Raw genomic sequence first — 17,348 nt, 5'->3', positions numbered from 1 at the left:
TAATGGTTCCCTCTATTATATCTCTTATCTTGTTCTCTTCTATTCTTCCCCCGACTCAACCTTCCTGTTCCCCCATGTCCTCCTCTCCCCTCCTCTTCTCTCCCTCTCTTTCTCCAAGCTCCCTCTTCCCTCCCCTGCCATGTTCCCAATCTGTCAAGAGATCTTGTCCCTTTCCCCTTCTCCTGGGTGCCATGCATGTCTCTCTTAGGGTACTCCCTGTTTCCTAGCCTCTGGCGAAACCCTGGCTTCTTGACACACATACACAGAGAAGCTTCAGTTGTTCCTTATTAGAAGCCTAGCTTGGGCTGGAGATGACTCAACAAATAAAGGAACCTGCCATCAAGTTCGGTGATCTGGTTCTATCCTTGGTGGAAAGAGAACCATGTCATGTAAAATGTCCTCTGATCTTACACAAATGTACACACATACACACACACACACAAATAAATAAATAAAATCTAAGAAGAATGTAGCTTAACAAATTAAGATGTAAAATTATGTTACTAAAGGTCATTTATAAACACAAACATATACACCCACATATGACATGTGTGCCATGCCCATTATACCCATGTCTCACGTGATAAACATGCATTCCATGATACCTACTGCCCCTCCTCCCCGAGTAGCAACACAATGGCTGAGAAGTGTGCATGGTGTGTGTGGCAGTACATCCACAGGTTCTAAGCCCACAACATCTAGAAATCAGCACTGACGTGTTTAACTTACAAGACAACAGGACTCAGATGTCCTTAATGTTCATATCCCTGATGTTACATTAGCTTTGATGAAAAGGAAATGTGAGGGACTTCCTGTTGGGTCAAATGTGAGCAAATGGCAAAAAGAAGTGACAGACAACTCCCCACAAGCCAGTATGTGGGACCTCACCAAGGTTCTCACTGCTAAATAGCAACAGTGAAGCCAGAGTCAGGGCAGTCATGGCTACAGGGGACATGTGGTACAACAAGAGGAAAAAAGATAGCAGCCACTGTGGGAACAGGCCATACCAAAACAATGTAACACCACAGTTTTTAATGAGATCAGTGTCCTGATAGGAGAGATCACAGAATTCTCTAACCTCTCTCCCACATGAGGCTGCCAGGTCAACCCAGATTGTACCAACAGTGACTGCTGACACCTGGATCTTAGACTTCCCTGCCTCCAGAACTGCAAGAAACAAGTGTTGGTCAATGGCACACTTAGAGCAGCTCAGAGTGAACGGAACAGGGCCACACTTACAAAAGGGAAGAATCTCAGGAGGGGTCACCAAACCTACTCTACTTTATCTCTTGTCAAAGCAATTGCTAGAAGTCAGGCAAATTCTCCTCTCCACTCCTAGCCCTCAGATGGACCCCAGTGCAGGCTGTGTAGATGGAAAGAGCCAGCTAGAATATCCAAGTTCAGAGGTCATTCTTCAGACCAGGGTTGCCAGGGAGGGAGTGGATGGCACATGCACTCACCTTGACACCTGTCTCCACTTTTCAGCTGGTCCTAATTTTCTTTCTAAGGTTTTTTTTTTTTAATACTTTCTTTACTTGGAAAGAGGGTGCATATGTCTCAGCATGTGTAGGTAAGAGGTCAGGGACAGCTTGCAGGACTAGGTTCTCTTCTGGGCTCCCAGAACTGAACTCATGACATCACACTTGGTAGTCAGCACCTTTATCCAGCAAAGCATCTCACCAGCCCTGGTCCTGAGCCTAGAGGGCATCCAAGGAGGATGAGGGTCTCCAGCAGCCTTTGGCCACAGGCTGCTGAAGGGAAATATAAAGAAAGACAAGGCAGTATGCCCAGAGCAGGGATGCCAAGCTGGCAGCCCTGTGTCCTGATACAGCCTCTTGGGCCTGGCTGTGGCTACCCTCCCAAGACTTTCTCCATCACTTAGGCATTAGCAATCTCCTCACCTGTACCCATGCCATCAGCATCTAATCCTGCTTGTCCCCCGATTTGAGAAAACCTACCTCTTTTGTGCTATCCCTTCTCCAGCTCTGTCCTCTACATGGCACACTCTGTCAAACAAGCCTCAAGTATCTGAAGTCTGCTTTGAAATATTTTGTAATTATTAGTCACAATAATACTTATTATTTCATTATTTATTAAATTATTAAATAGTTACTTGTTATTATTACTTACTTCACTTTCTCCAGAGTGAGCAGTTAGCATGGGAAAATTAACTAGAAACACCCAAGCTACCAGTCATCTTTGTCCCCATAGCTGTCACTCAATACCATCAGCTCTTTGTGGGCAAAACAAGGGTTAGCTAATGTATCACTCTCCCACCCCCTTTGCCTGAACAGACAGGCCAGCCTAGTGGCCAACACCGGAAGCCAGATCCAGGCAGTACTGTCTGCTTGTGAGCCAACAAACAGCTGCTCTTTGTAAAATTGGCGAAAAAGAACCATGTCCTCACACATGAACATGAAATGAAAGCTGTATTCCAGCATCCATGGCTTACTGGGACAGCCACAGCAGTTGGCTCACACTGTCCATGCCTGCACCGAGAAAAACTGAGTGCCTAGAACATAGAACACAGCCCACACACCCTACAAATCCACATGTCACCTGAATGACCCCTGTAAAGGTCTACAGGCACCAGTTCTCACCGCTAAGTCATGACCATTTTAATTGTCCTTCAACCAAGGAAATTTCTCTTTATATTCTATCTTTTAAAACCAGAAATTATACTCTTCTGTTTAATTCATCAGACTTAACTCCAAATGACACTCCGCAGCTTTTCCCCAAATTAAACCTAACCTCACAGCACACATTTTCCTAATAATGATCTACATATTCTGCAATTAGCCACCACAGGAAAGTTCTAGAAGCAGGAGTCATCAGATCAACAAAAATGCATGGAACTTCCCAGACTGGGAAGAAGTGGTCCCTGTAGGGCATTGAGGAAAGACAATCACCTGCATGAGTTAACTGATTAGTCCCACCCCTTGATATGTGGTACCCACACCCAACAGAGTTCTTTAATGCATCAGAATCTGAAGAGATGCAGCAGGAGGTAAAGACCAAAGAGCAGGACAGATGCCCAGTGTAAGGCCAGCACCAGGGATTTCTCATGGGACATTCAGGCTGTACTCTCAGGTTGATCCCAGAGTTTGGAGAGGAGGAAATGAGCACGAGGTCCTAACATTAAAACAGTCAGACCTCACTTCTACCCAGCTTCATGCTGCAGACTACTCTAATTGGAAAAGTTACCTTAGCTCTGGGCCTCAGTTTCCTCTCCTATTAATCAGGGTGGATTGATGGGGATGCCTTCTATATATGTTTGTCTTACTGGTTGATGAATAAAGCACTGTTGGCCAATAGGGAAGCAAGATAGGTGGCACTAGGAGATGAGGATGATTCTGGGAGACATAGGCAGAGCCAATCAAGACTTAGGACACCAGAGAAGTAACAGGTCCAGACTCCTTCTCGGGTCAGAGAAGACCATGTAGATATACACAGATTAGTAGTTACGGATTAATAATTAAGACAGAGCTAGCCAATAAGAAGCCCTAGTCACCGGCCAACAGTATTCATAACTAATATAGTGTCCGAGTATTTATTTGGGTCTTTGAGGCGGGTGCAGAACTGGGTGGGAAAATCCCCTAACAGTGGATATATACACATCAACCCCTTTTCTTACTTCCCCCATCTATGTCCTGTGTGACTCATCCCATATGTCACAGAAATATTTTAATGCTACCATTCTCTGAGCTATCAATTATTTTCCATAGGTCAGAGGAAAAATAAAGAACAAAACCTGCTTCCAGAGCCAACTGTAATGCAGTCACACTGTCATTACATGCAGGTCACCTGTGCATCTGACCAGATGCACAGTCACAGAAGGAATACAAGTCAGGCAGGAGCCATCTCCTTTATCCTCAGTGAGATGGTTGTCCTCAAACCTCCTAAAACCGTGGGCACTATCAAACCATACATTTATATGTCTTTCCTATGTGTGCATACCTATAACAAAGATCAGTTTGTAAATTAGGCACAAAATAAGGGATTAATAACTATTGATAAAACAATACCTTTAGCTGGGGGGAGAGGGGGGTGGCACACGCCTTTGATCCCAGTACTCTGGAGGCAGAGGCAGGCGGATCTGGGTGAGTTCGAGGCCAGTCTAGTCTACAGAGTAAGTGCCAGAACAGGCTCCAAAGCTATACAGAGAAACCCTGTCTCGAAAACAACAAAAACAATAGCTTTAACAACCTACTATAAACATTATTTAAAACTTATGAATTGTTTATTCTATTTCATATTTTTTAACCACTTAACCATAGACAACTAAAATAAAAACACAGAAAGAGAGCACACAAAGACTATCACAGAGTGTTAGCCCCACCTGACAACCACTAAGGCAGCAAGCACTCCAAGGTGGTGCTGGAGCCCAGACTCGGCATCACAAGGCCTGAAGCTGAGCCCCACTGTATCGGTTTATGACCGCAGACATGTCACTAACCTCTCAAAGCCCAGCTTCCTTATTCTGAAGTGAAAAGGTTGCACCTCCACACACGGGGCAGCTGTGACGGAATGATGTACACCACGCAAGCCTCTGGCACAATGGCAGGCACACACGGAAGAGCTAGCACCATGTGACACAGGTGCAGCCTCAGCAGCATTAGGCCAGACTTGACATCCAATATTTTTAGAAAACCACCTCAGAGAACACACAGTAAAGAAAGCAAAACAAACCCCGACCAGAAGAGTCAAGAGCCAAGTTTTCAAGAGCCTACCAGAACCCAGGCCTGGAGGACGTGCGGGGCCCCATGTACCGGAATGTGCACCCTGGGAGAGAGGACATGGCCTGCCCTGCCTCTCCTCAAAGCTTGGCAGCATAATCTGTGGGCAGCAGGCCATGACCAGAGGCTGCAGGAGTGCCGGCCAAGAGTGGCCGTCTGTGTCACTTAACCTAGAATCATCTTTACTCACTCACACAGCATGGCCAGATGAGCTGCACAAATGGAGAATACAGGTGGCTCATGAGATGGGGTGGGAAGAGCCCTGAAAAGTGTCACAGGCACAACAGAGAGGCAACAGCTTAGACTAGGAAATGAGCGTAACAAAGGCATCCTGTCTTAACTGCCCCAAACTGGCTGCATGACTTGCCACTGAACTCGGAAAACCAGCTAATCACAGTGCCAACAGAGGCTGATCCAGGGTCCCAACCTGCTTTGTGACTCTTTGGTGGCTAGACTGGTGTGTTCATTCCAAAAGACTCTTCATTTTACAGATGGGGGAACTGAGGCCCGTGCAGGGAAGTCCCGTGGTACTCTAAAGGCAAGGAGGGTGGCCCAGGGCAACCGAGTGGGGACTACTGGGCAGATTTTCACCAACAAAGGAACAAAAATAGCACCTACCTTTAAGACCCTGCAAATGGTTCTGGGGACATTTGTAAAGGTCCCATCAAGGGGAAAGGACAAGATAACCACTAGCAACTCTATAGTCTGCTGAGGATAACTTAAACCTTATACTTTATAATTACACAGAAATACAGGACATCATTTTCAACACACAATTTTTTTTTCTTGGGTTTTCTGTGTAGCTTTGTAAACCAGGTTGGGCTTGAACTCACAGAGATCTGCCTGCCTCTGCCTCCCGAGTGCTGGGATTAAAGGGGTGCACCACCACCACCCAGCCAGAACATCATTTTCATCAGTGATTATCTTTAGGCTTAAAACAAGAGAGAGAAAAAAAAAACACAAAAACAAAAGCAACACCCCAACCTGCATCTGCTCCAAAAGCCCGGTCAAGGTTTGAAGCCAGGTCATGGTCTGAATGTACTGTTCCGTGTTCATAATTCTGAGCTCCGACCGTAGCTCAGGGATGATCGCTCCAGTGCGCCAGCCATGCTTCAGTGTCAGATCCTGATCACAAAGCCACAGAATGCCAACATCAGTCCCCTCAGAACCAACAGTGTGTTTGTTACCCCCCCCCCAGACAAGCGAGGTAGGTATTCACTCAGTCACTCTTTAATTGTAATGGTTAGTTATTAACCAAATTGAATGGGATGAATTACACTTAATTAAAACCAATTTGGCCCCAGGCTTTGACCACTTCACCCAGAGAAAGTTTCTGTTCTGGAAATAATGGCTAAGAATCACAGCCACTTCAGAGATTGGGGGGCAAGTTGGGATGCTGGTGGTTATGGAACCTCTAACATGGTCTGTGAGGTCAGACACAGGGAAAGGCCCAACCCAAATGCTCTAAATGGTCCTCATTCAAGCTGAGTGAGGTACCCCTGGTGCTAAGAAGCACCCCACCGTCCAGCACTAGGCCAAGATTTTCAGAACAGCTTGAGCTACACCATGAGATGCAGTCTCCAAAACACAAGGACTGGGAATGCAGAGCGGTGGCAGAGCACTTGCCCAGCATGCACAAGGCTCTGGGTTCAATCCCCGCACTGGGCACTTGAGGGGAATGTCCTTTATTCAATACTGCAGCACTTCCCAGACCTCTGGAGGACATCTGCCATGCACCAGGCCCTCTTGGGTTATAGGTAACCATATAACCTCAAGCCTGAAGTGGTCAGATAATGCAAGCACACTTGAATGAGTTTTTATTCCACATATCACAACTCCTTGAGTTCATGACAGACCGAGGCATCAGTTTTGTTTTAAAAAATGACCATCCCAAGGGCTATCTGATGCCTCCTCTGACCCCTGGCAACACCAGCTTCTACGCCTCAGAAGTGACTGACTAGAAAGGAGCCCAGCTAGCTATGAGCATTCGTGTGCCATTTTGAAGCTTTTTGACATGATGATAAAAGGGAACGAAAGGTTCCTGGCATTTAGTGCTTATAGTGCTTGAAATAGAGGAGTTTTCTTATTAAATTTTTGAGTTCATTTCTAATTGCCATCATTTCAAAGAGAAAAATAAAATCTATCTTTTCACAACTCTGATCTTTCCTGTTTTGTAAAAGTGAGACATTGAAAACTGTGCCCCCCCCCACCCGAGCTTCTAAGGAAAGCATAAAGATGATGTCACAGGAAAGAGAATCCCCTACTAGGTGGAAGAACATGGCAGTCCCCACTGAGGAAAGATGGCTCCTCACCGCCAGATCACTGTATATGTGGTCACCAAAATACAGCACTTTGGATCCTCTCCATCCAGTGAGCTTCAAAAATTCATACAAATTGCCCTGCAATAAAAGAGGAAATGTAGATCATTACATGACAGAAACCTAGTAGCCCATAGTCTACAATGCCTATGCTTTAAAACTTACAAAAAATGTGTTTAACTCTTATGATTTGTTGTCTATATCAGTATATAAAGCTAAAAGCACACTCATGGAAAATCTTTTAGACCATTCTTTGATGCCAAACGTACTCTGAAAATTTTTCACAGTCAGGCATGATTGCACAACTTTAATCCCAGCACTCAGGAGGCTGAGTTGGGAGAATCCCTATGAGTTCAAGACGGGCCTGGTCAACATATTCCAGGCTAGCCAGGACTACACAGTGGGACTGTCTCAAAAACAACATTTCAGATTATATAAGCCCCTTTGCTGAGACCATCACTCCATATAAGTGATTTTTAATTTTATTGTGATTACTATAAATGATTCCTTCTGCCTAAGCTCTGATGGTAGGCAGTCACAGCATCTTCACTCTGTAAACACCCTTACAGGGAGTTTTATGAGTCACATCTAAATCTTCTTAAGTTTTTAGAAGTAAAATGCCTGAATTAAAACTAATGTTTCAAGGCCTAGAGAATACACTCAATGTTAAATCTATCAGGTTATTACAAACCCACCAAAGAATGTTCCGTAAAGAAAACAACTCCAGTGACATAAAAACAGTCAGCGTAGTCCAGGCTCCTAACAGCCTTATATGAAGATGCCAAAGTGTTTAAAACTGCCTAAGGACTGTCTCTCAGCAGGAAATACGTTGGATGAGTAACAGACCAAGATCGATCCTCCTCAGAGAGAAATCTCCAGGGTTCATGACTGACACTTTACATTTTACAGAGGAAAATGCTGTTACAAACAGTCAACCTTGAGCATACTGAAACTACACTGACATTGGCCTAAGTTTTACCATCTAATTATAAGCAGTCAGTCAAGGGGTTGACTATGCCACGCGCCTGGACAGTCTTGGTACTGGCAGCCCTGTGAGTGCTGACTATAAAGCAAGGCAGCAGAAAGGAACTGGGGAAGGCACAGATACCTGCTTGTAGATCTGCCCTTTCTGGAGCTTGTGGATTTTATCCCAGAGCAAGACACCTTTCTCATTCACCTTCCGGAAAGGTCTAACAACAGAAAGGGAAACATTACTGAAAGGCATGATAATAGTAAAGACTGCCCATTCCACAAAATACTAAACAAGGACTCACTGAGAACATGAAGTAGTTCTTGCACCCCAAAACTCACTGCACCCCCTGGCTCCAATTACATACTATGCAGACCCCACCACAGAGCTACCACCCATAAAGCAGGTAATGAAGAATAGGGAAAATTTTAAAAAAGAATTCTAGGGTCAACCACCCTTGGCAGGTTTCCCTAGGACACTTGGCAGTAGTGAGAGCATCTACTTGACAAGGGAAGCCTGCAGAAACACTGCTGCCACCCTGAGTCAGATGCCAGGTGGAGGGCAGGGGCACTAGCTATGGTGGGACTGGAAGTAGGGCTGGCCCCATCCATCACCCCCTTGGGTAATTGTTTTTTTGGGTAATTGCTACTCCAGTCACAAAAATAGAAGCTCCCTGTAGGTATCAAAACCCACTTTCCCTTTTCTAAGGAACATGAAGATCTTTGTACACTTTTATTTATATCTCTTTTCTTTTAATCTTGTCAGCAATCTCTCGTGTGATGTCATATCCTTAAACACATTAGCAGAGAGATGTGCTGGCTGCTTTTACTCGCCAAATTCGTCATCTTTAAGGGCTGCTTAGCATTTCCTCACATGGCTATTCTGAATTACCGAGTCATGCTCAACTGTTGGACTTTTATAAATAACAGAAGGAATGGGAACATCTCAGATACTGTTGCAGACATTCAGAATAAGGGGGAAAGGGTGCTATGCTGAGAGTCCCTCCTAGGAAGAGTTGGGGCCCTCGCCCCTCCACTGTGGACAAACATGTCAGAAAAGCCTGGGTGAAGGGAGGCACAGCTTTCACAGGAATCTAAGAACCCTGTCCCCAGCAGACCAGCCTCACCTCCGCTTATCATTGAAGAAGTTCGGTTTCTCGGCCTGAACTATGACCACATCAAACAGGTCCCGCCAGTCCTTCCCCACGATATACCGCATGCCTTTGTCTCTGGAATAAGGCAGACAGTGTAAACTGACAGCAAAGGGATGAACGTTTTTTTTTTAATTTCTTGCAAACTATTTCTTTCCAGCAGCTAAGATGAATGGCATTTGAGCCATGAGCCAGCTGCTTGTGAGGGCTCGGAACTTACACAAAGCTGCTGGGGCTGTTGGTGATGAGGAACATCTTCTTGCCATGGGCAGCCAGCTTAGCCAGCACCGCCCGGGTCTGCTCAGCATAACAGATGTACTTCTCTAAGAATGAGGGAAAAGTTCACAGGGTCAGGATGAAATCAGGCATTCCATGGGCATTTGTGGGTGGGCACCTAGGTATGCAGTGTCCTAGGCACAGTGTGGAAACTCAAGACTCAAGAGAGGTTGTTTCAGGGAAGTAGTGAGTGCCCAGTGTACGGGAAACAGACCCTGCCGCCACCATTGAAATGGAGGGTAGTGTGTGCAGCTGCCATTACCTCTCAGAATTAGGCTGACAGACACTAAGTTGTTCTAGAGCAGAGAGGAGACATCTTCACTGCCAGGGTCTGGGTCGTTAAACAATACCCAGGCGACACCTGTGGTCCCCGCTCAGCCCCTGGGGTGTGGTGTTTAAATGCCCACACAGCAGTTCGGCAAATGCTGCTGAATACATACCAATGTCGGCTTCAATTGCTCGGTACATTATTCCTTTGATGTGGACATCCCTTATGGAGTCCTGTCAAAAGGTAGATTCGTCATCAGTGAAAAGGAGGCCAGAGTCAGCCCCAGTGAAAAAGCTCACTTCTCTCTTAGGAGCCTGCTGGCCCAAGCTCTACACATCTCGACACTAGCCCATTGAGCCCAGGTGGCACTTTAGGAAAAGCTTGTGATTCCATGGTGACAGAGGCTGTTGTCAATGCAATTTCCAAAAGCCTCATTTCAAAAGGTCATTGGTGTAATTCTGAATGAAGTCCCATGTGACAAACAGTAGTTTACGTGCAGGTTGGTGAACAAGTAGATGGCAGACAACCTGCAGGAAGGGGTCCCTGCCAACATCTTTGTGTCCTTCCTTCCTATCTTTGGAGGCAAACAGTTCTGTAAGGCAAGACCGAGGCAGAGGGACAAGAGACAAAGGCAGAGGGACAAGAAAGACACCACCTCTCCGGATGCTACCAATAGAGCAAGAAACTGCCCAAGTCTCTGTCACTAGGCAGCAACAGGTCCAACTGGCAGATGCAGGAAAGAAGAAGACAGAGAGTCCATTGTAGGCTCAGGGCTGTGCCAGCATGACCTTGCTAGGTGTCACTGCAGAGTTCCCCTTGTGGAGTGGGGGACTATGTAGCAGGCCCTTTGTAGACTCCTGGGGGGTCATGGAAACTTTCTGGTACCAGGAGCAGGGGTGTATACTGTTGGTGGACTTCTGTCAGAGTGGGCCACTCTGAGCTACAATCTTAATCTCAATTACCTCCAGCATATGCCTGTTCTGATTTTACACAACACAGAAGGAAAAGGTTAAATGCAAGCTAAACTGCCTGGATTAAAAATCTAGGCTCTACTACTTACTACTGTGTGACCTTGGGCAAGACACTCAAACTCTCTGTGCCTCAGTGTCTTTAAATTGGGAGTGATGATAATAGTAGCACTTACCTCCAGGCATCAATTTGAAGATTTAATGAACTAATATAAAACCCCCAAAACAGAGCCTCTACATAAGTGCTTGCTGTAGCAAAAACCCAACCTTCAACAAACAGTTCTCCTCTATCACAAATGATTCCTAAATATAGCATGTCTGCATGCACAACAGAAGAATTAAAAATAAATATGTAAACTTAGCCCAATTCTTATCAAAGTAATGCTGAGAAACTACAATGCATCCTTCAACTTTAAAACCCAGAAATCAAGACAATCAAAAATTTATGTTGGAGTGGGAACTAGACAGACAGCTTATTGGGTTAAGACCACTGGTTGCCCTCCCAGAGGGCCTGGGTTTAATTCCTAACACCCATGTTGTGATTCACAACAGACTAGCGTACCAGACACACACCATGCACAGACATACATGCATACAAAACATCCACACACACACATACATCTATATACATTTGCATATATATACACGTGTGTGTGTGTGTGTGTGTGTGTGTGTGTGTGTGTGTATTAAAGCTGGGTATGGTGATGTACGCCTTTGATTCTGGCAGAAACTAAGCAGGTCTCTGTGAGTTCAAAGCCAGTCTGATCTACGTAACAAGTACCAGGACAGCCAGGATTACATAGAGAGAGAGAAAGACCATGTCTTTAAAAAAAAATTGTGGCTATAAGAACACATAATAGATAAATGAGATGAAATGAAATTATTGTTTTGAAACACTACACATAAGCACACATGTATATATTTTTAATAATCACATTTCCACAAAATTAACATTGTTTGAAACATTATTATGTGCAAGTTATTGTGCTGCTTTACATATGTTATGTTATTTAGAACCCTAATAATCTTGATGGGCAAGTGCTAAATGTTCATGAAACTAAAATACAATAAAAAATAAACATATTAAAGAAAACTAGATTATATTCTAAAAATACAACAGTACTCTATTATTATCTACCAAATAATATATGGACATACTTTCTAGTTATTGAGAAAACTGACAGATATATATATATATATATATATATATATATATATAAAACTCTATAAATATATGACTCTGAACACAAAGTAAAATACACGAATTTATAAAGCATGTACAAACATCTAAGTTTGTACTGGTCTGTAGCCCTCCTGTGGGATTCTGACATGGCTTCTGCAGGCCTCAGTGAGCCACATAGAGCCTTTGTGGGCATGAAGAATGGGTACCCTATTGACCAATCTCTCCCCACCCCCACCCCCACCCCCACCCCCACCCCTACCCCTGGGCATCTTCATGGGGCGCAGTGTACACCAAAGCACACTGTATCCCATAAAGGTGTGCAGTGATGATTTGCGATTTGAAAAGTAAGTATTAAAAAAGGGCTCCCTCTGGGTGATGGCGGCCTCATGGCTGGAAGCATGGGCATGGGCAGTGGCCTCTCCTGTGTGAAGAGGGAGATGTCCTCCTGTGGGCAGGCTCAGGGTGAGATGGTATGCTGGACTGTCAAGGGATTACAAGTCCAGGTGACAGAGGGCACCATCTGTGATAGATCATGCTGCCCTGATTCCTCTGAGACGGCAGCATCCTTTTATGACTTCCATGGTCACTCAGAGACCAGTGACCCCAGAGAAGGACTACTTGAACCCCCTACCCAGACACAGCTGGCCTCCTCTGGGAAGGCACAGAGCCACAGCCCTGAACTGGCCCTGCCCTCTGCCCTCACCTTGACATCTTTGTACAAGTGCACGGGTTCATAGTCGATGTTGTTCTTCAGGAAGTGCTCATTCACACAGGACAGCAGGGTCATCTCAGGCAGTGAGAAGATGTCCATGAACTGCTTCATGGTATTCCCGTGAGAACTCTATGGAAAGGCAGGCTTAGCAACACAGACCCCATATCACAAGGTGACAAGCAGCGAGAGGCTGCCAGGAAGGCAGGGGCTTCCAGGGATCCACACTCGGCCAGCCCTGCACACAGGGACCCTCGACAGTGAGAAAGTAAGGCGCTCCCTTATCCCTGGGCCTCAGCTGAAATAGTTCTTACCAAGTATACATACTTGAGAGCTGGGCTCCCTCCCTACTCCCTTCCCTCCTGCTCTCCCTCTCCTTCCCTCCCACTTTCCTATGCTAACATCACTTCCCAGTCCCACACAGGAGGTCACAGAGGTGAGAAAACCTGAGCTCATGCCCAGCAAAGGCAGCTGAGTAGACCTCAGCCTCAGAATGCTTCAGTCCATCTCTGGACAGCCACAGCTGTTCCTCTGGAAGCCCCTAGGGACTCAGACCAAAACACCTCCAGGGTTATGGTGACAAATGAGGTGACTGAGAAGATGGAAAGAACCTCCACCAGAGAGTGACTGTCACCAAGAGCCAATGGTGACTTTCTCTCTGACCTACATTCTCTCTAGACCTCTGGGTTCCATGAATCACACACATGGCAGACCAGCCCAATGGGTAAGTTTCTTTAGCTACAAGTGCCCCCTCCCCAAAAAATCATGTGCTCAAAGCTTGGCTCTTACCAGCCCACCCTATTGAGAAGTAATTGGATCATAGGCTGTTAACTTCACCAACAGGTTAATCTCCTGACTAACTCATAGCTGACTTGACTATTAAGAAGTAGAAACCTAGAAGAAACCATCCTGAGTGAGGTAACCCAGTCACAAAAAGACAAACATGGTATGTACTCACTCATATATGAATTTTAGACATAGAGCAAAGGATTACCAGCCCATAATCCTCTTCACCAAAGAAATTAGGAAACATGAAGGTCTCTAAGGGATAAATGGTCCCCAGGAATGGGAAGTGGCATGAACTCCTGAGCTAATTGGGAGCATGAGGGTAGGGGAGAGGGAGCTGCCACAATAAGAGCAAGAGAAGAGGAGTAGAGGAGAGGAAATGGAGGAGCAGAAATATTGAGTTGGGGGAAGAATAGAGGAGAGAGAGCAGGATGAGAGATACCATATCAGAGGGAGCCACTATAGGTCCAAGAAGAGATCTGGAACTAGGGAGATCTCCAGAGACCTACAAGGATGACATGATCTGACAATCCAGGCAATGGTAGAGAGGATAACCTAAAAGCTCTTCCCTTAAAATGAGATTGATGACTTCTCTTTATGCCATCCTAGAGCCCTCATCCAGTGGCTGATGGAAGCAGAGACAGACATCCACAGTTATACACTGAGCTGAAATCTGGAATTTAGTTGAAGAGAGGGAGGAATGAAGAGCGAAGGGGTCTGTACCAGGTTGGAGAAACCCACAGGAACAGATGGCCTGAACAAGGACGAGCACATCGACCCCAGATGCTGTCTGGGAGGCCAGTACAAGACTGATTCAGACCCCTGAACATGGATGTCAATGAGGAGGCCTCTGCACTCCAGGGAGCCTCTGGTAGTGGATTAGTATTTTTCCCTGGTGCAAGAAGGGACTTTGAGAGCCCATCCCACGTGAAGGGATACACTCTGGCCCTGGACACATGGGGAAGGGCTCAGGCCCAGCACAGGAAGATTTGGAGGACACTGCAGAGCCCCCGTTGAGGGCCCTACCCTGCCTGAGGAGTGGTGGGTGGATGGGGTGGGGGACAGGTTGGGGATGAGGGAGGAGGTATGGGTGTGAGGGGAGGGAGAGGGAGAAGGGACTTACATGTGAAATAAGCTTGTTCCCTAACTTGAACTAATAAATAAATTTAAAAAAAAAAAAAAAGAAGTAGGGCCCAACTCTAGGAAGCAGGTGTATCTCAGCCCCTAAATCTTAATCTTTCTCCCTCTCTGCTTGCCCCTTTCCCCAGTCCCAGCCTTCTAAATGATGCTCTGCCTCATCACAGACCCGGAAGAATCAGAGTCATGATCTCTGAAACCAGAAGCCAAGCTAAGTCCTTCCTCTCTCAGATGTTTTCCCCAGTGCAAAAATGCCAATCAACGGAGAAAGCCGGCTTCTTCTTATGATCCAGTGGCTTCTCCTTACCTTTCCATAAAAGTCACTCATCTGCTCCAAGGGCACGTGGGATCCCTCATACATGTCGATGACTTCTTCATCAGGGACAACACTGAGGCCTCTGGAAAGAATATAGATGGTGTCGTCATGCTACTCAGCTATAGAGTAACCTCTGACTTCTTTCTACTGATGGTTTTTCCACTACAGCAGGAGACCTGTGGGAGGCAAAATAGGACACAGCAGCCGCTATAGCCAGCAGGCAGGGTGTTACTGCTAGGTCTCTGTCGGAAACAAGAACCAGGTTTACAGCAAAAACTAATCCTACATGACATCTCCAGTGTGCCAAGGAGGATGTCACCTGGGAATCCAGTTACTTGTCACCTGTACTAGGAGTTACTCTTCTTCCCACAGGAATGGTAGGTCACATGCTTTCTTCACAGTTAGGAAAAGTAGAAAGCATTGCACCAGGGTTAATCCAGGGTCTCCACAGCTTTCAACCCACTGTGATGCAAGGCTTCCCAAGGACTTGCCTTGGGTGGAGAGTTTCACACTTTTGAGCAGAGTAAGGTTGTTTCTGTGTCTCACTCATTCTTCCTCCTTTGTTACTGTCCCCTACATTGAGTGCTGAGGGGGGAAAAAGTCATGCAAGAGGCTAAAAGGAGTAAACTCATGCCCTGCGGCAGGAAACTCAGTGAGCGGAGTGCTATGTGACACAGAGCCAGCTCCCACCTGTGCACACCTACTATCTGCTTGCCCTGGAACGTGCAAACTAGTCCAGTTCCCGAATATCTAGGGGAAAGATAATTCTGGCCTTTGCCACCAGCAAACTGAGCAGGTGTCACATGCTCACCTGGAGCTGCCCATCCCAGAAGGCTGCTCTTCCACCCTTCAAGGGTGAGCACTTGAGAAACAGAACCAAAATTAGGAAACTGCAGAGGGTCTCTCTGACTTCCATGTCAACCAGAGGAAGTTCCAACAGGCTGATGAGGTACAAAGCAGCCTGGTATTAAGATGCTCACAGATGTAGTTTGTGCTTTGATGTGTGATGTCTTCCAGTCTCCACTCCCCATACTAGGGTTAAACTCACCAAGTGCATTCCAGACATTTTCACTGACTGACCTGTTACAACACCTAGCCTTCGAGAACAAAAGAATACTGTGCTCTAGCAATAGATAAGATCTGGTAACAAACCAGATGGTTCTAGACTGACCTTGGAGAACAGCTCTTGGAAAACAGCCATCTACAGAACCATAGGAGGAAAGAAAACAAGCAAAAAGAAAAATCATGAGGGCATCCGATGAGGTGAGAGTCAGTCTCTCTCTCTCTCTCTCTCTCTCTCTCTCTCTCTCTCTCTCTCTCTCTCTCTCTGTCTCTCTGTCTCTGTCTCTGTCTGTGTCTCTCTGTCTCTCTCTCTGTCTCTCTGTGTCTCTCTCTCTGTCTCTCTGTCTCTCTGTCTCTCTCTCTCTCTCTCTCTTCTCTCTGTCTCTCTCTCTCTCTCTCTCACACACACACACACACACACACACACACACACACACACACACACACACCAGCCCAAGGCCTGGCCTTGTTCTTCAGAAGCCCCTGCTGTGGCTGAAACACAAGCCACAGAGTGTAACCTACAGCAGATCTCAGAACTGAGCAAGACTGGAACCACTGCCGTCCCCCTCCCTCCCCACATTCATTCCCACCTCATGCTAAGAAATGGCACTTTTGCCTCCTATCCTGCTGCATTCCAAGCACACCTCCACTTCACAGCCAGCTGCACAGAGCAGGCTCTGGAGCTGGCCATTTTATAGAAACCAAGGCTTTGCTGAGACCTGTCATGTGGAGACAACAAAGCTGGGGTTCACATAGGGAAGTCAGTATGACCCCCAAGACAGGCCCTGCACCTGGAGACTCACTCTGCTCTGGCAACAGAGAGACTGCCAGCCAGACTTACACCTGAATGTCCCTTCTTAAACACCTCATCTGGCTCCTCCTGCTGAGCCCTAAGCCTGGCCTTAACACAGAAACAAAAGGGAAAACAGGCATGGGTGAGTAGGGGTCAGGTGGGATGGGAAGGACCTGGTATGGAGCAAGGAAAGAGCAGGGCCACTGCAGACCAGGAGTATGAAACAGGATAGACTACAGTGGGCCACAGATGGGGGCAGACATAGGGGGTTCCCAGAAGCCACAGAGCAGGGAAAGGAGCATGAGACAGGCCAGGCAGTCCCAGGGAATGCAGAGCAGAGACCTGCAGTCGCTATCACCTAACTGCCCACTCCATCAAGTGACTTCAGGATCAGGCACAGAATCCAGCCATGTGAATGACAGGAAGCTCCTATTCTCCAGACCTGCAGCAGGAGATGCACGCTGCAGCTGCTGCTTGAGAACAAAGCAATGCATTTGTGTTAGTTTCAGTTACTTGTAACTAAGAGTCTTAACAAATCCAGTCAGTTAAAAACTTGTGTAGGAGCAACCAAGAGTTGAAAGCAGGCTGAATAAAAACCCTGTGCCTCAGGCTTCAGCTTCATTCTACAAACGGCAGGAAGCGGTCAGGGTCTGGGATGGGGCTGCTGACAGTGATG

General features: G+C 46.3%; 1 protein-coding gene across 1 annotated transcript in view; it reads right to left on the bottom strand.

The window, feature by feature from the left end:
* The window catches only part of Nt5dc3 (5'-nucleotidase domain containing 3), a 57,211-nt gene that overhangs the window by 7,533 nt on the left and 32,330 nt on the right, over positions 1-17,348 (bottom strand). The window contains 8 exon segments of the mRNA XM_027392549.2: positions 5,721-5,861; positions 7,049-7,135; positions 8,163-8,244; positions 9,151-9,252; positions 9,395-9,497; positions 9,891-9,951; positions 12,573-12,710; positions 14,809-14,899. Coding sequence (XP_027248350.1) covers positions 5,721-5,861; positions 7,049-7,135; positions 8,163-8,244; positions 9,151-9,252; positions 9,395-9,497; positions 9,891-9,951; positions 12,573-12,710; positions 14,809-14,899 — 805 coding nt within the window.

Source organism: Cricetulus griseus (genome assembly GCF_003668045.3).
Source record: "Cricetulus griseus strain 17A/GY chromosome 1 unlocalized genomic scaffold, alternate assembly CriGri-PICRH-1.0 chr1_0, whole genome shotgun sequence".
NCBI lineage: Eukaryota > Metazoa > Chordata > Mammalia > Rodentia > Cricetidae > Cricetulus > Cricetulus griseus.
This window is presented reverse-complemented; position numbering and strand designations above follow the sequence as displayed.